Source organism: Trachypithecus francoisi, unplaced genomic scaffold (genome assembly GCF_009764315.1).
Source record: "Trachypithecus francoisi isolate TF-2019V2 unplaced genomic scaffold, Tfra_2.0 Lachesis_group21, whole genome shotgun sequence".
Taxonomy (NCBI): Eukaryota; Metazoa; Chordata; class Mammalia; order Primates; family Cercopithecidae; genus Trachypithecus; species Trachypithecus francoisi.
In genome coordinates this window covers 29,984,274-30,010,950 of record NW_022681467.1, presented here as the reverse complement: position 1 = coordinate 30,010,950, position 26,677 = coordinate 29,984,274, and the positions used below count along the sequence as shown (strand labels likewise).

Sequence of the window (26,677 nt, the reverse complement as noted above, 5' to 3'; positions counted from 1 at the left end):
CTCAGGACCTGGGAGGGGCCTGCAGTTTTTGTCCTCTAGTCCATGTAAGATCAGCTGTATTAAAAAATTCCTCTTCCCTTAGTCTGTCTCCACTGGTTCTGTTTTAAATGAGAGCATAATCACCTGAGTTTCCTAATAAGAAAAAGGTCTACTGAAGCTGGTAACCAGGTCAGCTTGTTGCGAACAGTCTTGGTAACAGTCTTGACAGTTAGCTAGTTGGTGATTCTCTACTCAACACTCATGCCTGTGGTCCTGGTCTTTTAGTTGTCTCAGAAAAGCAATTCATATGGAGGCCTTCATGTTGGTTGATGGCCCCTGCAGATATCTTCATCTTCAACATGGGCATCAAATCCAATCTCATCTGCACAGCTCTTTCTAGTTTTTTCTACCCATACTGTGGCAGGCCAGATCTCAGTAACGCAGGCCTCCATGACAACTGTTTCAGCACTGAGTGGTTAAGTTAAATATTAAAAGCTGAAAGAGTCAGGGCCCTCATACAAAGGCTGGAATGTAACAAAAGACCACCAAGGGTTTTGCCCAGGCCTTTTCTGGGCCTTAAAGCATGACAAGATAACAAAGAAATTCTTAACAGGACCCATTTAGGATTAAACAAATTTTATTGGGGGTCTGAAGGGACTTATTGAGGGTCTGAAGGCCTCCACAAACAAGTTTACTGGAAGGTCTGAAGGAACTCCCCAAACCTCCATGATTTAGCAGGAGACAAATCATGGTAATCACCCCAGAACCTGGACGCATTTTGATTAAGTAAATGTACTTGAGGCTCCAGAGTAAGGTTTTCGGGACTCAGACCTTATTTACAGATTTAAAAAAGTGAATCACTTGTCTTTAGATGAATGCACACTCACACGTAGACATACAGCTTATAAGGTAAATAAGCTCTGGAAAACTCTGTAGTTTTGAGTTGGTCTTGGGATCATTTCCTGGCCTTCTCCCCATACCTGGATACAGAAATAAACTCTCTCTTTTCCCAGTTCATCTGCACCTCATTATTTGGCTACAAGAATAAGCAGTCCGACCCTCGATTTGGTCCGGGAACAATATCACAATCCAGACAGGCTGTAACCTGCCACTTAAAAAAGCAGAGAAAGCAGAAATCTATGTGACCTGGTCACATATAAGTCTTCTCAGAAGGTGGGGTCAGGGAGAGAGGAAGGAGACCCCTCCTTATCCAAGACTAACAGAAAGGCATGCAAATGAAGGACCAAAAAAGTTTAATTATGAACAGTCTTACATCTTGTAGGAAAACACAAGTGAAGCAACCACTGACGGAACTTTATAAAAGCATTTAACTCCCTGTAATATTTGTAGCATTACCTGAGTATTAAAAGTAACAGATCAAGAAAACAAAGGTACTCTTAATACAGTAATATACAATCCTGTGCTGCCAATTCCCTGTTTTTAGTTAATAAAAGCAAATATACAAACAAAGTAAATAACTAAAAGAAAAACGAAAAAAGGAGGGGGGCTGGAGATACCAACAATACTAAATAGAAGTAGTTAACTCTAGAGGAGTTTAGAAAGATGAAGTTACGGCCGGGCGCGGTGGCTCAAGCCTGTAATCCCAGCACTTTGGGAGGCCGAGACGGGCGGATCACGAGGTCAGGAGATCGAGACCATCCTGGCTAATACGGTGAAACCCCGTCTCTACTAAAAAATACAAAAAACTAGCCGGGCGACGAGGCGGGCGCCTGTAGTCCCAGCTACTCGGGAGGCTGAGACAGGAGAATGGCGTGAACCCGGGAGGCGGAGCTTGCAGTGAGCTGAGAGCCGGCCACTGCACTCCAGCCTGGGCGGCAGAGCAAGACTCCGGCTCAAAAAAAAAAAAAAAAAAAAAAAAAAGAAAGATGAAGTTACATCCAAAACAGGGAAGGATATAAAAATAGAGGAAAAGTTTAATTCCATGAGTCAACCCTGATAACATTTTGTATTATTAACCAGATGTAAAAAGTGGTAGAGTGGGCTTGACTGAAATAGTTCATTTAGGATGAGAACTTTGTGTATAGTTGAGTCAAGTTACACTAAAATTTTTGATCACTGGTATGTCAATCTCTTGATGAAAAACCAGTACCTGAATATGTCTTTTTGTTTTTTTAAGAGACAGGGTCTCGCTATGTTGCCCAGGCTGGATTTGAACTCCTGGGATCCTCCCACCTCAGCCTCCCAAGTACAATACCTGAATTTTAAATAGAGTTATTGTAAGTCTTATGAAATGATGTTTTTCTGCACTCTGACATAAGATAATGAAAGACAGAGCAGGAATTCATTATTATGAGCTGCTTGATCAGTTTTAAACCACTCCATTTGATGAAACAAGTGAGGTCCTTCCCTCCTGACCAGGCTGTGGAATGCTGTCTTCCCCAACCCCCACCCCCTGCAAAAGAGCAGAAGAATAAGGCAATTGCTCATTTTACTTTGTTTTTATTTCAATGTCACATGCAGTAAAAAAAAAAAAAAAAAAAATTAACAGGATTTATTAGCATTTACAATGCTTACAAAGAAAAAGAATTCTAAAAGCAATTTAGTTCAGATTTAAGAAAAAGCTCTAAGTAAATACTTATAATAAATCTATATCCATATGTTCAGTTTGGACCAAAATTTAAGATAGCATTTGGTAGATATTTATGTCTTCTGTCTATTTGCAATATTTTTATATAACCTCTGATTCTTGGGATATCCAGCCCCCATTTTCCTAACACAGCAGGGAAGACATATACATGTGGCCACTTAAATTAAAGGAAAAAATGGAGTAGGGAGATCCCAGGCTGCAAAAATATATACAAGCATTTACCTTTTCCAGAACTAAACACTTCTTCCATAAAAATATTAAATAGCCAAGCCCTATAGAACTAGGGCCAGGGCTATTTCAAATATAACTATTCTGTATTTTAAAAATATAGGGCAGAAAGCCTTTTGGGTGATATTTATATATTTTCACACAATATTTCTAGGTCCCTAAATGAATCATGAAGCATTATATAGAACCAAAAAAATCTATTTTCTTACATTATCTCTTAATTTAATTTCATAAATCTCTAGTAAATATTGTAGGTAACTACATTTCAGTATGATAATTCACCTCAACAGGAAGTCTTTATAGAGGGCTTAATCTTTATTAGCCATATATTACCAAGTTCAGACTTATATAATGAATGGGCAGTTGGCAGACATTCGCTCTGTAAGACAAAGCAATAGCGTTTTTTTTTCCCCTACCAACAAAAAGGCAGAGTCCGTACTTTTAACAACCAGGGATTTTAGAAACCACACAGTATTTCCTGGGGTACATGAAATAAAAAACCATAGAGCTGGGGAGAGCCTAGTCTCCCTATTTACACTGAGTTTCTTGATGAGGCAACCCTTTCACTCGTGTAAGTCTCCGCTTTATGATGGCAGTGTCTTGGAGTACAGATAGACAAGTTTAAAAAAAATGTTTTTATTGTTGTTCCAGGATGTAAAAAGGAAGAACATTAAGGACAAAAAAGTTTTTTTTTGTTTTGTTTTGTTTTTCTTTTTGTTTTTCTGCTGCTTGTTCTTGGTTTAATATTACTTGTTCATGCTATGCCTCTGAAATGTGGCAAAAGTCCCTGATACATGAGCTATGAGGCTGTCCTCAGGGTTCAGCTATGATAGGGACTCAAGCTGGCTTAGGCTTTATTCCACTGCCAATGAAGTCAAATTTATAACAGCCATCTTGACAGTCAAAGCTAGGCCAAGTTAAAATAATTAATTCCAGAGAACTTCAAAGTGCATTAATCAGTTAATAATGGAACAATCTAAACTTAAATAGTCATGAGAAAAAAAGGAAACCCTGTTAAAAATTTTAGGGGCGAAAAGAATATTGCAGATGAGGGGTATCAATCCAGTTCATGACAATGTAAAGAATGGAAATGACTACTCCAACATATGTCAGAGAAATGATAACTTTGAAGACTTTTAATTCACAGAGAATATATTCCTGTGGTTACTGGATGTTATCTTCCTTTCTTTTTAGCCAGTATCACAGCTCTCCCTCTCAAATGAAAACTTGATGTCAAAAGCTGTTTCACTGACCTCTATTTGGACTAGAAAACACTCTAGTCTTTCTAGTCTTAAACTCCTTAACAATTAAATATAACTGAAGTTGTTGGATTATGATAAAATTATAAAGCATCAATTATGTAGAGGAACATAAAAATCACCAATGACATCCTTAGATGAATTCAGTTAAATTAATTCTAATTCTAGGTTAACTTTTTTTTTCCTTTTATTTATTTATTTCTCCCCCCACCCTTCCCCGAAAGAGACAGGGTCTCCCTATATTGCCCAGGCTGGTCTTGAACTCCTGGGCTAAAGGGATCCCCCTGCCTTGGCCTCCCAAAGTGCTAGGATTACAGGTATGAGCCACCATGCCCGGCCCTAGGTTAACTTCTTAAAACAATGAAGGAATCACAGTGTTAACATTGTAAAGTGTAGTATTTGCCAGGTAACTGAAACAATCAAACTTCCAAATGAAGTCATTTGTAGGCTGTGAAGAACTTTTCCCTGAATTCAAATTGACAAAACTACTTTGTAGAGATGCAAGAGTCTTGCATCACTTCCAGGAATGATGTATGGATTCATGCTCCAGAAAGGAAAAACAATAGTCAAGTCACACTAAAATGAGAGGGACAACACAAGCCAGAATTTTGCTTACATCCCCAGAAGCTGGGCTAAGCTTCCACTTTTAACAAATGCCTCTTACCAAGAGGTTTAATAGGAAGATCTTGTATATTGCAGTTACCAAAGGACTTCCCTGCATATCTGCAGAATCTCTAAGAGAAAAAAAAACTACTCCCAAGTGAGACTTTTGACACATATACAGAATTGCTGTTAAAGGAACAAACTAGTGGAATCAGACAAGGCAGATTTCATTGTTGTGTTAAAATCTCATATTAAGCAAGGTTTTGACTAGTCATTTGCAGACCTGATTTCTGGAAACGTTGAGTAGAAATCACTGGGAGATAAATCTAAATGAGAACATTAATTTCCTTACACTCAGATAACTCTCTAAAGAGCGATAGTCCAATTTTACAAGATGTGCAACAGGCAGAGAAGGACAAACATTGCAAATAAGTTCTTGCCCATTCACGGTGCAAGTTCTCAGAAATTACTCTTGTCCAAATCCTTCTGTTTCTTCTATGGCAAACAACAGCTTTTCCTTCAGTTGCTCATAGCTCTTGTATGGTGGAAGGTCGAGGCGATTAAAACTAAAAGCAAGAATTATTAGTTTTAGAAAAGGAAATACTCAAAGAATCAAATGAGTAGTGTAGTATAACACTACTACAGAAGCACAAAAATATACTACTGTGCTTCAAAGGATACCCATTAAGAAAGTGAAATAACCCAAAAATGGAAAAAATATTTGTAAATTATATATCTGATAAAGGACTGGTATCCAAAATATATAAAAAACTTAAAACTCAACAATATTTTAAAATGAGCAAAGGATAGAGATTTCTCCAAAGACATACAAATGACCAATAAGCACATGAAAAAAATGCTCAACATCCTTAGGTAAATGCAAATAAAAACCACAATGAGATACCACTTCACACCTATTGGGATGGCTATTATTTAAAACAAACAAAAAAATAAACAATAACAACAAAAAAACCCCAGAAGAAAACAAGAGTTGAAAAGGATATGAGGATATGGAGAAATTTGAGCCCCTCTACACTACTGGTAGGAATATAATGCAGTGTAGTCACTATGAAAACAGTATGATGAAATTCCCCCAAAAAATTAAAAATAGAATTATTACATGATCAAGGAATTCCACCTCTGAGTATATACCCAAAACAATTGAAAGCAGGGCCATGGACAGATATATCTATATTCTACCACAGTATACACATGTTTATAGCAGCATAAACAGCCAAAAGGTGGAAATAATCTAAATGTCCATGGACAGATGAATGCATAAACAAAATGTAGTATATCCAGACTATCAAATATTATTCAGCATTAAAAAGAAGGAAATGCTGACACATGCTACAACATGGATGAAAATTACAGATACTGGCCAGGCGCGGTGGCTCAAGCCTGTAATCCCAGCACTTTGGGAGGCCGAGACGGGTGGATCACGAGGTCAGGAGATAAGAGACCATCCTTGCTAACACAGTGAAACCCCGTCTCCACTAAAAAATGCAAAAAACTAGCCGGGCGAGGTGGCGGGCGCCTGTAGTCCCAGCTACTTGGGAGGCTGAGGCAGGAGAATGGCGTGAACCCGGGAGGCGGAGCTTGCAGTGAGCCGAGATCCGGCCACTGCACTCCAGCCTGGGTGACACAGTGAGACTCCACCTCAAAAAAAAAAAAAAAAAAAAGAAAATTACAGATACTATTCTAAGTGAAATAAGCCAGTCATGAAAGGACAAATTAGGTATGATTCTACACTTATGAAGTACTAAAGACAGTCAAAAATCATAGAAACAGTAGTAGAATGATGTTTGCCAGGACCTGGGGAAAGGGAGTCATGGGGAGTCATTGTTTAAAGCAGTGGTCTCCAACCTGTTTGGCACCAGGGAATGGTTTTGCGGAAGACAATTTTTCCATGGATGGGAGTGGGGAGGAGGGTGGTTTCAGGATGAAACTGTTCCACCTCAAGTCACTGATTCTCATAAGGAATGCGCAGTCTAGATCCCTTACATGCACAGTTCACAATAGAGTTATTCCTCCTATGAGAATCTAATGCCTCTGCTGATCTGACAAGTGGTGAAGCTCAGCGGGTAATGCTCACTCACCCTCCGCTTACCTCCTGCTGTGCAGCCAGTTCCTAACAGGCTGGGGACCAGGAGTTGGGGACCCCTGCTTTAATAGGTACCATTTCAATTTTATAAGATTTGAAAAAAGTTTTACGTCTAGTATGATGGCCTGTAATCCCAGCACTTTGGGAGGCCAAGGCAGGAGTATTGCTTGAGCTCAGGAGGTTGAGACCAGCCTGAGCAACAAAGTGAGACTCTGTCTCTACAAAAAGTTTAAAAGTTGGCTAGGTGTGGTAGCACATGCCTGTCGTCCCAGCTACTTGGGAGGCTAAGGTGGAAGGATAATTTGACCCTGGGAGGTGGAGGTTGCATGAGTGGAGATTAAGCTACTGCACTCCAGCCTGGGTGACAGAGTGAGACATGTCTCAACAAAAGAAACAACTTTTGGAGATAGGTGATGGTGATGACTGCATAATGATATGAATGTGCTTAATGCCACTGAACTGTACACACTTAAAAATGGTGAATTATATGTTATGTATATTAAACACAATTTTAAAAAGGAATGAAACATTGGATATGCTAGACCATAGATGAACCTTGAAAACATGCTAAGTAAAATAAGCTACACATAAAAGGTTGTATATTTGGCTGGGGGCAGTGGCTCATGCCTGTAATCCCAGCACTTTGGGAGGTCAAGGCGGGTGGATCACGAGGTCAGGAGTTCAAGACCAGCCTGGCAAACATGGTGAAACCCTGTCTCTACTAAAAATACAAAAATTAAGCCATGCGTGGTAGTGCATGCCTATAGTCCCAGCTACTTGGGAGGCTGAGGCAGGAGAATCGCTTGAACTTGGGAGGCAGACGTTGCAGTGAGCTGAGATCACGCCACTGCACTCCAGCCTGGGTGGCAGAGAGAGACTCTGTCTCCAAAAAAAAAAAAAAAAGTAAAGTTATCTATTTATTGTATGATTCATTTTATATAAAATGCCCAGAATAGGAAAATTCATAGAGACAGAAAGTAGATTAGAGGTTACCAAGGGCTACATAGCAGATAAAAGGGGAGTGACTGCTAATGGGTACATGGATTTTTGGGAGGATGAAAAAAATGTTCTGGAGCCTGTAATCCCAACACTTTGGGAGGCTGAGGTGGGTGGATCACCTGAGGTCAGGAGTTTGAGATTGGCCTGACCAACATGGTAAAACCCTGTTCTCTACTAAAAATATAAAACTTAGCTGGATGTGGTGGCGGGTGGCTGTAATCCCAGCTGCTTGGGGAGGTTGAGGCAAAAGAATTGCTTGAACCTGGGAAGCAGAGGTTGCAGTGAGCCGAGATCAAGCCACTGCACTCCAGCCTGGTCTACAAAGTGAGACCCCGTCTCAAACAACAACAACAACAACAACAAAACAAAACACTGAACTGAACTGCATAATTTAAGAAGGTGAGTTTTATAATATGTAAATTATATATCAATAAAATTGTTATTTGAACACTACATGTATGTATAAAACGTTATGTATAAAAACAAAAAGGAACAGACAATAAAACAGTAAAGAGGTCAGATATCCAGTAAGGACCATATGTGACCACTAAAATATATCCCACAAAGCAATGTTCAAATATTGTTGACATTAGGTTGAATTCCAAAACATTAATATATTTGCTGTGAGATTAGGCTTAGATTTAGTTTTCTATATTTTTAGAAATGTAATTAGATTTCAAATAAGAATATTTATGGTCATGATGTTAGACGCAGGTCTCCTAAGTTTGACTTCTTTTGCTGCCTTCAGAGAAAAATGAAAATAACTCTAAATCCCACATTAAAAAAAAAAATTCAGATGTGAAAAAAGGAATTGATTGCAAATAGTTGTAAGGAATCACATTGGGGTGAACAAAATGCTCTTAAACTGGATTGCTATGATGGCGGTGCTACTCTCTAAATCTACTAAATATCATTTTTAATTTCTGGCTGGCTTTAAATAGCTACAGATAACTGTTTTCTCTATCCTTTTTGATTGTACTTACCAGGTATGACTTCTGGGTAGCCAATTTTCTTTCCCAACTTTTTCAATGCAGAATTTCTGTGGTCCATTGCTTCCTAAAACATAATGAAATCATAAACTTTATTAGTATAGTGGATCTCAAACTGTGTTCCCCAATCCAATAAGCCTCAGCATCATGAGGGAACTTGTTAGAACCATAAATCCACAGGCCCCACACATCAGCTTACTAATTCAGAAACTCTGGGTTAGGTGTAGTGGCTCATGCCTGTAATCCCAGTACTTTGAGAGGCCAAGGCGGGCAGATCACTTGAGGTCAGGAGTTCAAGATCAGTCTGGCCAATATGGTGAATCCTGATCTCTACTGAAAATACAAAAACCAGCCAAGTGTGGTGGCATATGCCTGTAATCCCAGCTACTCAGGAGACTGAGGCAGGAGAATTGCTTGAATCCGCGCAGCAAGGATGCAGTAAGTCAAGATCGCGCCACTACACTCTCACCTGGGTGACAGAATGAGACCCTATCTCAAAAAAAAACCCTCAAAAAACCCAAAACCAACCAATAAACAAAAAGAAACTCTAGGGGTGAGGCTCAGCAATATGTGCTTTAACAAGCTTCCGGGTGAATCTGGTAAGTGTAAAAGTTTGACAACTAGTTTGTTAATATAAGCCCCAGAGGAGAAAAAAGCAGTTTCATCTAGCATTCTTTAGCCAGAATAACACATTGTTATGATTAATAAAAGCTTACAAAAGAACATTGAAAAAGCTTAATTTTAGTAGTTTGAAACACAATAAGGAAACTACAATAAAACTTGATTTAAATACAGAATTGACAAAACTTTGTGAAATGTAAACATCCTAGTGAATTCCATATTATTAATGCTAGAACTTACAGGTCTGTAGGGCATACCCTTACAAAAACAGATACAAGTATAAACATAAAATTCTTGCCCCTCATTTACCTGCTGCTGGAGATAGCTGTGAACAGTGATCATAAAAATACTGGTTTTCTAAAAGATCATTACTTTTCCCTAGGAAGCATTTATTGTTGGTCTCAATGATTAGTAGTGCTACTAGATATTTTAATTAGAAGGGGGCAGGAACACTAACTGTTCTGCAATGTGTGACACTGTCAGACACAAAGAATTTTCTCACGTCCCACCTGACTAAACCGAGTATACTAAGTATACCTAATATAAATTGTTAGTGCTTTTGTATTTAATAACACTGAATTTATTTTCACAAGTAGTTATGTAAAAAGTCCAGTAATACAGGAAACATTATAAAAAAAGACAGTTAAAAGTTAAAATTATTCTGTGGTATTCAACACACAAAATTAACTCACTCTGCATGTTCTCTCTACTCTCTCTCTCTATATTTTTTGAGACAGAGTCTCGCTGTCACCCAGGCTGGATGGCAGTGGCACAATCGGCTCAATGCAACCTCCGCCTCCTGGGTTCAAGCAATTCTCTTTTTTTTTTTTTTTGAGACGGAGTCTCGCTCTGTCGCCCAGGCTGGAGTGCAGTGGCTGGACCTCAGCTCACTGCAAGCTCCACCTTCCGGGTTTACGCCATTCTCCTGCCTCAGCCTCCCGAGTGGCTGAGACTACAGGCACCTGCCACCTCGCCCGGCTAGTTTTTGTATTTTTTTAGTAGAGACAGGGTTTCACCGTGTTAGCCAGGATGGTCTCGATCTCCTGACCTCGTGATCCGCCCGTCTCGGCCTCCCAAAGTGCTGGGATTACAGGCTTGAGCCACCGCGCCCGGCCTCAAGCAATTCTCATGCCTTAGAGTAGCTGGGATTACAGATGTATACTACCACACCCAGCAAATTTTTTTATTTTTAGTACAGATGGGGTTTTGCCATGCTGGTCAGGCTGGTCTTGAACTCCTGACCTCAAGTGATCCACCCACCTTGGCCTCCCAAAGTGTTGGGATTACAGGCGTGAGCCATCACGCCCGGCCTCTACTCAGTATTTTATAGCAGAGTGCAGTGGGGCAATCTCAGCTCACCACAACCTCAGCCTCCCAGGTTCAAGTGATTCTCCTGCCTCAGCCTCCCAAGTAGCTGGGATTACAGGCATGCGCCACCATGCCCAGCTAATTTTTGTATTTTTAGTAGAGACGGGGTTTCTCCGTGGTCAGGCTGGTCTTGAACTCCCGACCTCAGGTGATCCACCCGTCTTGGCCTCCCAAAGTGCTGGGATTACAGGCATGAGTCACCATGCCCGGCCTGAGCAAAGATTTTATAAAGAGGACCTGAAAAGCACAGGCAACAAAAACAAAAAATAGACAAATGCGGTTATATGAAACTAAAAAGCTTTGGCATAGCAAAGGAAACAATCAACAGAGCGTAGAGACAATCTGCAGAATGGGAGAAAGTATCTGCAAACTATTCATCCAACAAAGAATATCCAGAATATACAAGAACTCAACAGCAAAAAAGAAGAAAAACAATGCATTAAAACATGGGATACGAGCTAAACAGATGTCTCAAAATAACAATGTTAAACATAACTAATCATCAGAGAGATGCAAATCAAAACCATAATGAAAGGTCATCTCTCCTCAGTTAGAAAGACTGCTATAGATTAAAAAATAACAAATGCTGGCAAGGATGTGGAAAAAGAGGAACTCATATATTGTTGGAGGGGATGTACATTCTTATTATTATTATTAACTTTTTGAGACAGAGTACTGCTCCGTCACCCAGGCTACAGTGCAACCTCTGCTTCACAGGCGCGTACCACCACTCTCAGCTTAAAAAAAAAAAAAAAAAATTTCTTTTTTTTTTGGTATTTTTAGTAGAGACAGGGTTTGGTTTCACTATGTTGGCCAGGCTGGTCTCAAACTCCTGGCCTTAAGAGGTCTACCCATCTCAGACTCTCAACAACCATATGATCCAGCAATCCCACTATGGGGTATTCTCTAAAGAAAAGGAAATCAGTATGTCAAAGAGATATCTGCACTCCCATGTCTACTGCAGCACCATTCACAAGCCAAGACAGGGAATCAACTTACGTGTCCATCATCAGGTAAATGGATAAAGAAAATGTGGTATATAAACAAACTGGAATACTATTCAGCCATTTAAAAGAGCAAAATTCTGTCATTTATGATAACAGAGATGAACATGGAGGACATTATAAGTGACATAAACCAAGCACAAAAAGATAGAGTACATGCTCTCACTCATGTGAAAGCTAAAAAAGCCAATCTCATTAGAAGTACAAAGTAGAAGAGTGGTTACTACGGAAGGGTGGCAGGAAGGAGGGGAGAGTCAAAGGTTGGTTAATAGATACACAAGTACAGATCGGCAGGAAGAATAAGTTCTGGTGTTCAACAGCACTATACAATGACTATAATCAACAACAATTTATTGTGTGTGTGTATGTGTATATATATATGTGAGTGTGTATACACTTTTTTTTTTTTTTTTTGCATTTTTCGTAGAGAAGGGGTTTTACCACAATGGCCAGGCTGGTCTCGAACTCCTGACCTCAGGTGATCCCCCTGCCTCGGGCTCCCAACGTGCTGGGATTACATGCGTGAGCCACCATGCCCAGTGTATGTATTTTCAAGATAGGGTCTCACTCTGTCACTGAGACTGGAGTGCAGTGGCATGACCTTGGCTCACTGCAACCTTCACCTCCAAGGCTGAAGTGATCTTCCCACCTCAACCTCCTGAATAGAAGGGACTATAGGCGTGTACCACCATGCTCAGCTAATTTCTAAATTTTCTGTAGAAACAGGGTCTCCCTATATTGCCCAGGCTTATCTCAAACCCCTGGGCTTGTGTGTTCCTCCTGTCTCAGCCTCCCGAAGTGCTGGGATTACAGGTGTGAACCACTGTGCCTGGCCTGTATGTTTATAAATAGTTAGAAAAGTGAGTTTTGAATGTTCGCAACAGAAAGAATTGATAAATGTTTGAGGTGATGGATATGCTAATTACAACTTGATCATTACATACTGTATACATGTATCAAAATAAAAACTGTACCCCTAAATATGTACAATTATGTCAATTAAGAACAATTTAAAAAGTAGAAAAGAATAGAGATTTGAAACTAAAACAAACAAAATAAACTAGATAGCCTCTAAAATTCTCCAAACTACAATCTGTTTCTGTCTTCTAACAAAAACTTTCCTAGAAGTCACCCTTCTGAGACCTCTCTGCAGCACTGAAGAAAAAAATTCCTTCTACTTGCTTCTCAGACAGTATACTATTTCTTTCTTCTTCTCATTCTCTGGTCTCTCCTTTAAATTGGTTTCCAGGTTAATTACATCTTTTCTTTTCCTTTAAGATGAAGTCTCTGTCGCCAGGCTGGAGTGCAGTGGCGCGATCTCAGTTCACTGCAACCTCTGCCTCCTTCCGGGTTCAAGCGATTCTCCTGCCGCAGCCTCCTGAGTAGCTGGGGCTACAAGTGTGCGTCACCAGACCCAGCTAATTTTTATATTTTTAGTAGAGACGGGGTTTCACCACGTCGCCCCAGCTGTTCTCAAACTCCTGAGCTCAAGTGATCCACCCACCTCGGCCTCCAAAAGTGCTGGGATTACAGGCTTAAGGCTGTGCCTGGCCTAGGCTATTTCCTTCTGTCTTATTCCTACATGCAGATGGTTCTAGGCATTAGCCTTCTACTCCTCTCTGTATTCTACTTCTGCCTGAGACCACACATTCTCACAGCATCAAATGTCACTGCTCTGATGATTCAACTTCTTCTGTTTCCTCTTAACTCTAACTCATACATTGTTACCTCTACAGCTGCTCCCCTGGGGTTTTCTACTTGGTTTTCTGGCAGTCACCTTAAATTCAGCAGGTTCTAACCTGCTCAGCATCCTCCCCCAACATCTACAATCATGCATACTCTTTATACTTCCTGACTTCTCCATTGCTCCATGTTCTATAACATGACAATTATTGCTGATACCCCTCTTACACTTCATTTTCTATTAAGCTCTCTACCTGTTTCTACCTTTGGAACTTTCTCTAGCATCTACCCTCTCTTTTCTGTTTCCATCTCCTGAGATCAGGTTCTCATCATTGCTGCAATGATTTCTTCTTATCTCTAGGCCCTCACCATCTTTTAATCCACCCTGTATCTTCCTATCAAATCTTCCTAAATGCAGCTTGAGCAAGTTTTCCTCTCTTCAAAAAGTTCCACAGTTTCCAATACCCTCACAGTAATAACCAAATTCTTTTGATCTGGTTTTAAAGTCTTTTCTAAACTGGTTTCATGCTCTGTATTCAAAATTACCTGCTTAGTTCTCCTAATTTTAACTCTGCTTCACCTGAAGCAGGCTTAGGGATCATAACTTCTCTGTGTATCTTCCTATGTGGTACTTGGGATAATGTTGGTATTAAGGAAATACTTGAATTTACTTTAATAATTTATTGTTTAGTAACAAAGTAAATATTGCCACAGTCACTCATCTCAATATTCATTTTAAGCAGCAGATTGCTGTGTAACAGGCACTTTGCCAGGGGCAAGAAATAAAAAGATGAAGAAGATATGAATCCATATCTCAAAGAACTCCCTGTCTCCCAGGGAAGAGTGGTTTTAAACACAATACAGAAACTACAATCCACTATTGTATTATACAATGATCTTCTCACATTGTTAAATAATACAACCAATAGTGATTGACTCATAAGAGACACATGTTTGGCAAGTCACTAAATGAACAGATTTACATACAGAAGACTGCTGTCCTAATGAGTTAGCTGTGGGTTCTAGCTTAGAGGGTTAAAAATTTCTACAGAGGTAAGGACTAAAACTTATTTTAAAGGTTATACAAATCCACACTAACTGGGAATAGTTAAGAAAATGGCTATCCTTGTCTTTGTTGTTTCTGATACGCTGTATACACATTCACGTAAAGCAGCATGATAAACAATTTTCTGTATAGGAAAAGTGATCCTGTATACATACCCATGAGATCAGCAAATCCTCCTAGTGGCAATCGGCAGGTTCCAGTAACAAACTGTAGAAGTCTCATTCTCTTCTCATTATCAATTTCTTTAACAAACTGTTAAAAGAATATTTAAAGAGATATATACGTCATACGTTACATTCAGCACACTAAATAAGAAAGAAAAATAACGATTTCAGATCTTTTATTTTTTTTAGAGGTGAGGTCTTGTTCTGTGGCCCAGGCTGGGGTGCAGTGGTACAATCATAGCTCATTGCAGCCTCTAACTCCTGGGCAGCAGGCAATCCTCCCGCCTCAGTCTCCAGAGTAGCTGGGACTATAGGAGTAAGCCACTGTATGTAGCTCATTTCAAATCTTAAAGGAACCCCTGGTGTCCACTGCATTAGATAATTACTTAATCCAACACTATGGATGGGGGGCCATTTCCATGTTTATCAAAGCCCCAGCAACCTTTCCTTATATAACTCTTAGGACAATATACTTAAAGGGATATATAAAAAGTAAGATGGACTGAGACCAAGAGCTCCTTACTCATGCAGTTTTAAGATTAGCTCTTCTAGGGCAGCCCTTCCTGTGACTCCCCATCCTACCACCACCCCCCAGCCCCAGATCTGCCTGTCCTATAGGATATTCATGTGGCTACACAGGATAGAGACTTTGAGTCAGTATAGACTTTTTGATTTAATAAACAACTTTAATGAAATTCAAAGAATTCTGAAGCAGGATATATCCCAATAACCTCCTCTTCTCAATGTTCTTTAGGTTTTGGTACAGCTACACATAGCTAGAATCATGTGGTTTTTATTTCGTACAATTCTGACTCAAAACAAAAGGTTTCTAGAGAATGTTTCCAGCCTGTAGTATAACTGTTTTGCCTCAACCAAAAACTTTTTTGTAAGGAATAATTTTTATCCTATTGTACTATTATCAATTATCCTACAATTGTAACCTTACTTGTTACAGAAGCTCAGTTTATCTTTAAGTTTCTCATATGAATTTCTTTACATGTATAGCAGTTTTTTTAATTTAATTTTTTAAATTGTTGTAAAATATACACAACATAAATTCTTGATTTTAACCTTTTTGAGTGTAATTTAATGACATTAAGTACATTCACACTGTTGTGCAACTGTCAACACTATTTCCAACTTTTTCATCATCCCAAGTACAAACTATGTATACATTAAACACAACTTCCCATTTTTGCTCCCTGCAGCTTCTGGTAACCCATATTCTACTTTCTGCCTCTATGAATTTGCCCATTCTAGTAACCTCATGTAAGTAGAATTATACAATATTTGTCCATTTATGTCTGGCTTACTTCGCTTATCTGTAGCACATACCAAAAATCTCATTACTTTTTAGCACTGAATAATATTCAAGTCAAGGTATTTTTGACTTATGATGGATGTAAAGGATAAAACTCCTTTACAAGTCCAGGAGCATCTGTATATGTATACAACCACATTTTGTGTGGGTAAATGGATGATGAATACTGGTATACGAGTATCTGTTTGAGTCTCTGCTTTCAATTTTTTGGGCTGTATACCAAGGGTTGGAATTCCTGGATCTTACGTTAATTCTATGTTTAACTTTTTGAGGAACCACCAAACTATTTCCACAGTGGTGTGATACTTCACACTATCACCAGCAATGCGCCCTTGGCAATGGTTGTTTTCTCCACTTTAAAAATAATACTAAGTATGATGTGATATCTCATTGTGTTGTTTTCATTTTTGTTTTTGAGATGGAGTCTCGCTCTGTCGCCCAGGCTGGAGAGCAGTAGTGTCATCTTGGCTCACTGCAACCTCTGCCTCCTGGGTCCAAGTGATTCTCCTGCCTCAGCCTCCCAAGTAGCTGAGATTACAGGCATGCGCCACCACGCCTGGCTAATTTCGTCATGTTAGCCAGGATGGTCTTGATCTCCTGACCTCGTGATCCACCCGCCTCGGCCTCCCGAAGTGCAGGGATTACAGGTGTGAGCCACCGCACCCAGCCTCATTGTGGTTTTGATTTGCATTTCTCTAATGATTAATGATGCTGAACATCATTTACTATGCTTACGGCAGACATTTTTAGAGAGGTACCATTATGATCCTAAATCATGTCTCTTAAATTTTGCCTTCTGAACATTATATAATTAATGAAGTATAAATGATAAAAAAACAAAAAACAACAACAACAAAAAACAACATATTACAGAGAGTCCTATAAAACCTCAAAACCATTTAAATCAAATGTAGGTAAATTTTATCATCTGGAATTGTCTTACACTCTACTCTGGACAAAGATGCAAGGTATGTGTGGCTTACTTGGCAATAGTCTTAAAAGGATGCTGTTATAATCTGTATTCATTTATTATAATGCATATGATGGACTAAGGGGTCTATATACACTGGTACATTTTGAGCTGTGACTCATTTCCATATGTGGTAAGCAAATTCTAAAAAATTATGCTGTGTCAACTAATAGAAATGAATTTAAAAACAAACCTGCCAAAACCACATGATTTGTTTGCTGGTCCTCGTATAATGACGGTAGATGGCATGTCTTTGCCAGTCATTCAAATCAATCTCTTGCATTCCACATAAAAGGACCTTTAGGGATGAAAAAGACAAATTGTTTCCTTAGGTAACTGTACAAAAACAGCTGGACATAAATAAGGAAAGATGAAGATTAAGTAAAGTTTTAGAAAAACAATCAGTAGGCTTTGACTTATCAACTATACATCAAGAATTATATCTACATTGCTCATTAAGGCAAGGTTCCATGCACGGTGTCATATATATATATATTCAGGGAAGTAAGTCACTCAATTGTAGAGAAGCTCTAATATTTGTACTTTTGGGGGGTAATACTATTGTTTTATCTTTGGATAAATTATGATTTTCTTTAACCATTGGGGATGTTTCAAAACATTTTGCCCCAGTAGAAAAAATATTACAGTAACAGGAAAGATGGGAAAGTGAGTTAAAAGCAGACAACTGAAGGCATTATTTACTAGCATGGTACAGGGGAATGAAGGAAAACTCATTACCTCTAATTCCTTTGCATCAAAGTATTGCACATATTGCTGGGGAAGAATTTCATTAAAGCCCTCAAAGAAAGCTTGTGTCTGTTCTTCAACACCTCGAGACAACCTCCATTCAGCTACCATTCTGGCAAACAAATATTAAAAAACCTATCAGGAAGTTTAGATCTTATCTTTAAATTCTGAGTATAAAAATAAATTTTAAGAAATTATTAAAAAACTTAAAATATATTCAAAAGTAGAATATAATGAACCCTCTGTACACATGTACAAGCTTCATCACAATGCCCATCTATTTCATTTATGCCCCTATTCATACCCTAGATATCACATAATTTCATTTCTTTTATTTATTTATTTGAGATGAGGTCTCACTCTGTCACCTGAGCTGAAGCACAGTGGCACAATCTTGGCTCACTGCAGTCTTGACCTCCTGGGCTCAAGTAATCCTCCTACCTCGGCCTCCTGAGTGGCTGGGAATAGGTGTGCAACACCACGCCTGGCTAACTTTTGGTTTCGTGTGTACAGATCGGGTCTGTGTTGCCAAGGTTGGTTTTAAACACCTGGCCTCATGTGATCTGCCTGCCTCGGCCACCCAAACTGCTAGGATTACAAGGGTGTGCCACCATGGCCAAGCCATATAATTTTTTTTTTTTTTTTTTTTTTGAGGCGGAGTCTCGCTCTGTCGCCCGGACTGGAGTGCAGTGGCCAGATCTCAGCTCACTCCAAGTTCCGCCTCCCGGGTTTACGCCATTCTCCTGCCTCAGCCTCCCGAGTAGCTGGGACTACAGGCGCCCGCCACCTCGCCCGGCTAGTTTTTGTATTTTTAGTAGAGACGGGGTTTCACCGTGTTAGCCAGGATGGTCTCGATCTCCTGACCTCGTGATCCGCCCGTCTCGGCCTCCCAAAGTGCTGGGATTACAGGCTTGAGCCACCGCGCCCGGCCAATTTATTTTCTTTTATTTTGTTTTTGTTTTTTGAGACAGGGTCGCACTCTGTCGCCCAGGCTGGAGTGCAATCATACAATCTGGGCTCACTGCAGCCTCCACCTTCCAGGTTCAATTGGTTCTTGTGCATCAGCCTCCCGAGTAGCTGGCATTACAAAGGCGTGCGCCACCACGCCCAACTCATTTTTGTGTTTTTAGTAGAAATGGGGGTTTCATCATGTTGGCCAGGCTGGTCTTGAACTCCTGACCTCAAGTGATCCGCCTGCCTTCTCCCAAAGTGCTGGGATTACAGGCGTGAGCCACCGCGCCCGGCCCAAACAATTTCATTTTGAACAGATACTTCAGTATGTGTCTCTACAACATGAGGATTATTTTTTAAAACATAAAGCAGAAAAACATGACCACATCATTATTTTATAAACCTAGAATTCTAAATCTAGTGACAACATCCTTCAAAAAATGAAAGTGACATAAAGATGTTTTCATATAAAAGTTGAAAAAATGTACTGCCAGGAGATGCACATGAAGTAAAATGGTAAATAAAGGTTTTTTGTTTTTTTTTTTTAAGCCAAAGGGAAATGATCTTATATTAAAAAAAAAAAAAAAAGAATCTGAGGAAAGAAACAAGGAGAAACAGAAATAGTAATGTGAATAAATATAAGATTATTTTTGAAAATGGTTAAAAATTAAAACAAGAGTAACAGTAACAAAGTATTATATTTGTAACATGTAGAAATAACATATGAAGACAACAACAGCACAAACAGCTGGCGTGAGGTAAATGGAATTATATTATTATGAGCTTCTTTTCTTTTTCTTGAGATGAAGTCTCACTCCTGTCCCCTAGGCTGGAGTGCAATGGCACAATCTCAGCTCACTGCAACCTCCGCCTCCTGGGTTCAAGTGATTATCCTGCCTCAGCCTCCCAAGTAGCTGGGATTACAGGTGCCTACTACCACGCCAGGTTAATTTTTTAATTTTTAGTGGAGACAGGGTTTCACCATGTTGGCCAGGCTGGTCTTGAACTCCTGACCTCAGGAAATCCACCAGCCTTAGCCTCCCAAAGTGCTGAAATTACAGGAGTGAGCCACGGCACCTGTCCTATGAGCTTCTTATATTGTACTAGAAGTAGTGTCTGGGTCAACAGGGATGTTACAGATGCATATTATCATAATCATTAGAGTCACCACTAAAACAAAGAGGTATAGCTAAAAACCCAACAGAAGAGCTAAAAAAGAAAGTAAAAATTGCTTTATTAATTCAAAGAAAGCAAGAAAGAACAAAGTTGGGAAAAATAAGAAACAAATAGCAAGGTGAGACAAATAGCAAAACAAATAGCAATGGTTAGACAAAAGTCCAACCAAATCAGTAATAAAATTAAACATAAACGTACTGAACACTCCAATTATAGAGATTATCAGGATAAAAATAATAAGACTTAAGAAATACTTCTAAATACAATGAGAGTGGCTGGGAGTGTGATTACATCTGTAATCCCAGCACTGTGGGAGGCTGAGGCAGGTGGATCCCTTGGGCACAGAAGTTCAAGACCACCCTGGGCAACATGGTGAAACCCCATCTTGCCATGTGGGTGTGGTGGCACATGCCTGTAGTCCCAGCTGCTTGAGGGCTGAGGCAAGAGGATCGCTTGAACTTCCAGAAGTGGAGACTGCAGTGAGCCTAGATTTCGCCACTGCACTCCAGCCTGGGTGACAAAATGAGACCCTGTCTCAAAAAAATATTAAAAATAAAACATAATAAATAAATAAATAAATACAAATAAAATAAATAAAGTAGTGAAAAAACACAACATTCCAAAATTTGTGGCTGGGCACAGCGGCTCACACCTGTAATCCAGGCACCTTGGGAGGCTGAGGCAGGCAGATCACCTGAGGTCAAGAGTTCAAGACCAGCCTGGCCAACATGGCAAAACCCTGTCTCTATTAAAAATACAAAAATTAGCCAGGTGTGGTGGCGGGTGCCTGTAATCACAGCTGCTCGGGAGACTGAGGCAGGAGAATCGTTTGAACCCAGGAGATGGAAGTTAAAGTAAGCCAAGATTGTACCTCTGCACTCCAGCCTGGAAGACAGAGTGAGACTCCGTCACAGGAAAAAAAAAAAAAAATTTGTGGGCTGGATGAGGTGGCTCATGTCTATAATTCCAGCACTTTGGGAGACAAAGGTGGGAGGATCATTTGAATCCAGGAGTTTGAGACCAGCCTGGGCAACATATTGAGACCCATCTCCTACAATAAATAAATAAGTTAGCCAGGCGTGGCAGCACATGCCTGTGGTTCCAGCTACTTGGGAGGCTGAGGTGAAAGGATATCTGGAGCTCAGGAGGTTGGGGCTATAGTGAGCCATGACTCTACCACTACACTCCAACCTGGGCAACAGAGTGAGACTCCATCTCAAAAATAAATAAATAAATAAATAAATTGTGAGGATAGCTAAAGACATACTTAGTTGGAAACCTGCAGCTTTAAGTCCTTATATTAGAAAACAGAATGTGGGACGACAACTTGAGGCAAGGAGTCTGAGACCAGCCTGTGCAAAATAGCAAGACCACATCTCTACAAAAATAAAAACAACCAAAAAAATTTGCTGGGCACGGTGGCTTGTGCCTATAGTTCCAGCTACTCAGGAGGAAAAGGTAAGAAGATGGAGGGAGTGAGAGAGGGAAGAAGGGAAGAAGGGAAGAAGGCAAACAGAAAAGTTTCCAAAATCAATGATCTGAAATATTTAAGAACTCCTACAATCACAAATAAAAAGACAACCCAATTTTAGAATGGATAAAAGATTTGGATATACACATCAGAAAAGAAGAGCTACAAATGATCAATATGCACAGAAAAACGTACTCAACACCATTAGTCAAGGAAAAAATGGAAATTAAAATCACAAGATACTACTGACAATGATGAATTGGCAAGAAGGTGAGGCAACTTTCAAATATTGCTAGTAGGACTGTAAAATGGCAAAAACACTTTGGGAAACTTTGGCAGTTTCTAATAAAGTCAAACACCTTCCCAGTGATTTCACTCCTAGGTATTTACTCAAGAAAAATATGTCCACAAAAAGACACCACAAGAATGTTTATAGCAGCTTTACTCATAATAGCCCCAGACTGGGAAACAACCAAAACATTTATCACCAGCAGAATGGATAAACAAATTCTGAGATATAAACGGCATGGAATATTTCTCAGCAATAAAAAGGAATAAAATACTGATATAAACAATATGGCTGAATCTCACAAACACCAAATAAAAGAAAAAATCAGACACTAAAAGCTAGATATAAGAGTACATACTCTATGGTTCCATTTTAGGAAATTTAAGATCAAAAAGAGTTATACAAATAGAACTAAACAGAAATGGTTACCTACCTCTGGGGCTGGGAGAAGGGAGGTGTGTATTGGCCCCTTATGGGGTCCAGAATAGAAAAAAAAAGTTCCACAATTTGGGTCATGTTTACATGGACATGGTCCTATATGGAATATTGTTTACAGAACTGGTAATTAAATGAGTGATCTAGCACAACTTCTATCCATAAAATGCTCACATTTGGGCTGATATATGTATTTGTCAAAATTCAACTTGTACACTTAAGATCAGTGCATTTTACTCTAAGGAAATTATACTTCTTAAAAAATACTAAAAACCCCCCAAACTCTGAAATTTTAAGCAAGCCATTATTGAAGCAGATACTAAAAACCTTTTTAGCTGCCCATTATCTTAAAATGTTATATTACCAGCAACAAAACTGTTGAGGAACATAGTACATCCTTGGTTACTTGGAATCTTGAATCATTATCTCTCTGGAATGCTATATACGTCATAAAAAAATCTAGACATATCATAACAAAAAAACTGGAGAATTGACAAAAACAAACTGACTACATTTTAAAAGGATATTTCAAAATAAACTTTTAAAAGGGTAGACTGTTTTCCAACAAATAATGACTGTTCACTGTGTTAAATAGTGTACTTTCAATTATGGAGGGAAAACCCAGGCAAGAAATGCAGAACCTGGAACTTAAGAAGTAGATATGCAAAATTTAACCCTGACTGGAAAGAACTGCTATTGAGAAGGTACGAATGAACTATTAGCTCTTGAGACTAGAAATATGAACAATGGAAATAATTAGAAAGGCTATACTATAAAACTTCGTTTTAGTTATAATTTTACCCAACCTTATGATATGGTTTGGCTCTGTGTCCCCCACCCAAATCTCATCTTGTAGCTCCCATAATTCCCATGTGTTATGGGAGAGAATCAGTAGGAGATAACTGAATCATGGGGACAGGTCTTTCCCGTGTTGTTCTCATTATAGTGAATAAGTCTCACAAGATCTTATGGTTTTAAAACGAGAGTTTCCCAGGACAAGCTCTCTCTTTGCCTGCTGCCATTCATGTAAGACATGACTTGCTCCTTCTTGCCTTCCACCATGATTGTGAGGCCTCCCCAGCCATGTGGAACTGTAAGTTCATTAAAACTCTTTCTTTTGTAAACTGTCCACTCTCGGGTACATCTTATCAACAGCGTGAAAACAGTAAATTGTTACCAGGAGCAGGGTGCTGCTGAAGATACCTGAAAATGTGGATGCAACTTTAGTACAGTCCCAGCTACTCAGGAGGGTAGCAGGCAGACGGTGGAACAGTTTGGACGGCTCAGAAGAAGACAGGAAAATGTGGGAAAGTTTGGAACTTCCTACAGACTTGTTGAATGGCTTTGACCAAAATGCTGACAGCAATATGGACAATAAAGTTCAGGCTGAGGTGTTCTCAGATGAAAATGAAAAACCTTTTTGGGAAACAGAGCAAAGGTGACTCTCGGTACGTTTTAGCAAAGAGACTGGCAGCATTTTGCCCCTGTGCTAGAGACTGGTGGATCTTTGTACTTGAGAGAGATGATTTAGGGTATCTGGTGGAATAAATTTCTATGCAGCAAAGCATTCAATAGGAGACTTGGTGCTGTTAAAGGCATTCAGTTTTGTAAGGGAAGCAGGGCATAAAAGTTTGGAAAATTTGCAGCCTGACAATGCAGTAGAAAAGAAAATCTCATTTTCTGAGGAGAAATTCAAGCTAGCTGTAGAAATTTGCATAAGTAATGAGGACCCGAATGTTAATTCCCAAGACAATGGAGAAAATGTCTACAGGGCACGTCAGAGGTCGTCATGGCAGCCCCTCCTATCACAAGCCTGTAGGCCTAGGAGGAAAAAATGGTTTTGTGGGCCCGGCCCAGGGTTCCCATGTTGTGTGCCCTCTGGGGACTTGGTGCCCTGTTTACTAGTCGTTCCAGTGTGACTAAAAGGGACCAAGGTACAGCCCGGGCTGTTGCTTCAGAGGGTGGAAGCCCCAAGACTTGGCAGCTTCCACATGGTGTTGAGCCTGAGGGTGCACAGAAGGCAAAAATTGAGGTTTGGGAACCTCCATATAGATTTCAGAAGGCATATGGAAATGCCTAGATGCCCAAGCAAAATTCTGCTGCAGGGGCAGGGCACTCACAGAGAACTTCTGCTAGGACAGTGTGAAGGGATTTATGTGAAGTTGGAGGCCCATACAGAGTCCCTACTGGGGCACTGCCAAGTGGAGCTGGGAGAAGGGGGCAACCGTCCTCCAGACCCCAGAATGGTAGATCCACCAACAGCTTGCATCATGAGACTGGAAAAACCACAGACACTCAACGCCAGCCCATAAAAGCAGCTGGTGGGGGGCTATACCCTGCAAAGCCACAAGGGCAGTGTTGCCAAGGCCATGGGAGGCCACCTCTTACATCAGGGTGACGTGAATGTGAGACATGGAGTCAAAAGAGATCATTTTGGAGCTTGAAGATTTGACTGCCCTGCTGGATTTCAAATCGGCATGAGGCCTGTACAAAGGATATTGCATGTAGCTCCTTTGTTTTGGCCAATTTCTTCCATTTGGAATGGCTGTATTTACTCAATGCCTGTTATCCCCCAGTATATGCAAGAAGTAACTAAGCTGCTTTTAATTTTACAGGCTCATAGGTGGAAGGGACTTCCTTGTCCCAGATGAGACTTTGGACTGTGGACTTTTGAGTTAATGCTGAAATGAGTTGACTTTGGGGGACTGTTGAGAAGGCATGATTAGTTTTGAAACGTGAACACATGAGATTTGGGAGGCGCCAGGGGCAGAATGATATGGTTTGGCTCCGTGTCCTCACCCAAATCTCATCTTGTAGCTCCCATAATTCCCATGTGTTGTGAGAGAGAATCAGTGGGAGATAACTGAATCATGGGGGTGGGTCTTTCCCATGCTGTTTGCATGACAGTGAATATGTCTCACAAGATATGATGAGGTCGTTTTTTTTTTTTAGACAGAGTCTCACTCTGTCACCAGGCTGGAGTACAGTGGCGCTATCTTGGCTCACTGCAAACTCCGCCTCCTGGGTTCAAGCCATTCTGCTGCCTCTGCCTCCCTAGTAGCTGAGATTACAGGCACATGCCCCCACACCCAGCTAATTTTTTATATTTTTAGTAGAGATGGGGTTTCACCATATTGGCCAGGATGGTCTCAATCTCCTGACCTCATGATCTACCTGCCTTGGTCTTCCAAAGTGCTGGGATTACAGGCGTGAGCTACCGTGCCCGGCCAATGATGAGGTTTTAAAAACAGGAGTTTTCCTGTACAAGCCCTCTCTTTGCCTGCTGCCATCCATGTAAGATGTGACTTGTCCCTCCTTGCTTTCCACCATGAGTGTGAGGCCTTCCCAGCCTTGTGGAACTGTAAGTCCATTAAACCTCTTTCTTTTGTAAATTGCCCAGTCTTGGGTATGTCTTTATCAGCAGCAGGAAAGTGGACTAATACACCTTACAATATTCCCTGCGAAAATATCTGCATATATATTTGAGATTCTTTTTAATGACATGTTATACAGCATAGTTACAGAATTGATATTTAAAAGAGTAATCCTGCATGACTTTTATCCTTAAAACTCTTTTAAAAACTTAAAAAAAAAAAAAATTTTTTTAGAAATGAAAAATGACTGCCTACATAGGATATTGATTAGTACAAAGACAAATATTATTTTTGGAGATAACTCTCCATTAGTATTAGGAAGCAATTATCAATACGCTGTAGTCAAACAAAAAGTGAAGTGTGAAAAGGAGCACTCTCACCTGATGTATTCCTCTTTATTTTCTTCTGTTACAAGAATATTGCCACCATTAGGTTTCAGATCATGACTCTTAATTTCACCTAGAATTTCCTTGTCAACGGAGAAGTACATTTCCAAATCACATTCCTCAATATTGTTTTCTCTGCACAAATGAAATTAGCACTCTCTGTTATATCCACCAATTCAATCATAATTTATAAGTCTTTAACTAAAGGCCCATGTTCTTAAATAATTTATAACATCAAAATAAGAAGAAATAAGATTCTATTCTAAGGTCATCATATTATTGCCAAAGATCTTGGGTACATTTTTGTAAAATTTATCATATTGAATAAAAAGGCAGGTTTGATATATAGATCATTTAAATACAATAAACCAATTATGTGCTTACAGTTTGGACAGGTTATCAATACTACACGGAATGCATATAAACTGTATTTTAATAAATTACATGGAAAAAGAAACTTACTTAACCCAGATGAGAGAATTGTAAAATTCTGGATCAATAGATTCTAAATCCTTGAGTCCAACTGGTTTGCTCAAGATACGCTTATAGAATGGTAAAGAAAAACTTGTGTCTATGATTTTCCCATGGAACAGAGCCTATGAAAAAAGGAAACAAGACTGCTTAAAATAATTGTACAATAATCATTTTATTTCAATATGTTAAATGAATTCTTCATTTAAAAACATTTCCCTGGGTCGGGCATGGTGGCTCACGCCTGTAATCCCAGCAATTTGGGAGGCTGAGGTGGGTGGATCACCTGAGGTCATGAGTTCGAGACCATACTGACCAACATGGAGAAACCCCATCTCTACTAAAAACACAAAAATTAGCTGGGTGTGGTGGCACATCCTTGTAATCCTAGCTACTCAGGATGCTGAGGCA

At 39.7% G+C, this 26,677-nt stretch overlaps 1 protein-coding gene across 9 annotated transcripts in view; it reads right to left on the bottom strand.

The window, feature by feature from the left end:
* Positions 1 to 2,431: 2,431 nt before the first annotated feature.
* ITCH (itchy E3 ubiquitin protein ligase) overlaps positions 2,432 to 26,677 on the bottom strand; it is a 131,964-nt gene continuing 107,718 nt past the window's right edge. For all 9 annotated transcript variants that reach the window (XM_033186153.1, XM_033186157.1, XM_033186155.1 and 6 more), the window contains 7 exons: positions 26,258 to 26,391; positions 25,790 to 25,930; positions 17,705 to 17,825; positions 17,160 to 17,264; positions 14,667 to 14,763; positions 8,764 to 8,836; positions 2,432 to 5,243 (listed from right to left, as the gene is read on the bottom strand). In XM_033186153.1, the coding sequence (XP_033042044.1) occupies positions 5,144 to 5,243; positions 8,764 to 8,836; positions 14,667 to 14,763; positions 17,160 to 17,264; positions 17,705 to 17,825; positions 25,790 to 25,930; positions 26,258 to 26,391 (771 nt within the window). In that variant the 3' untranslated portion in view covers positions 2,432 to 5,143. The remainder of the gene's footprint in view (positions 5,244 to 8,763; positions 8,837 to 14,666; positions 14,764 to 17,159; positions 17,265 to 17,704; positions 17,826 to 25,789; positions 25,931 to 26,257; positions 26,392 to 26,677) is intronic.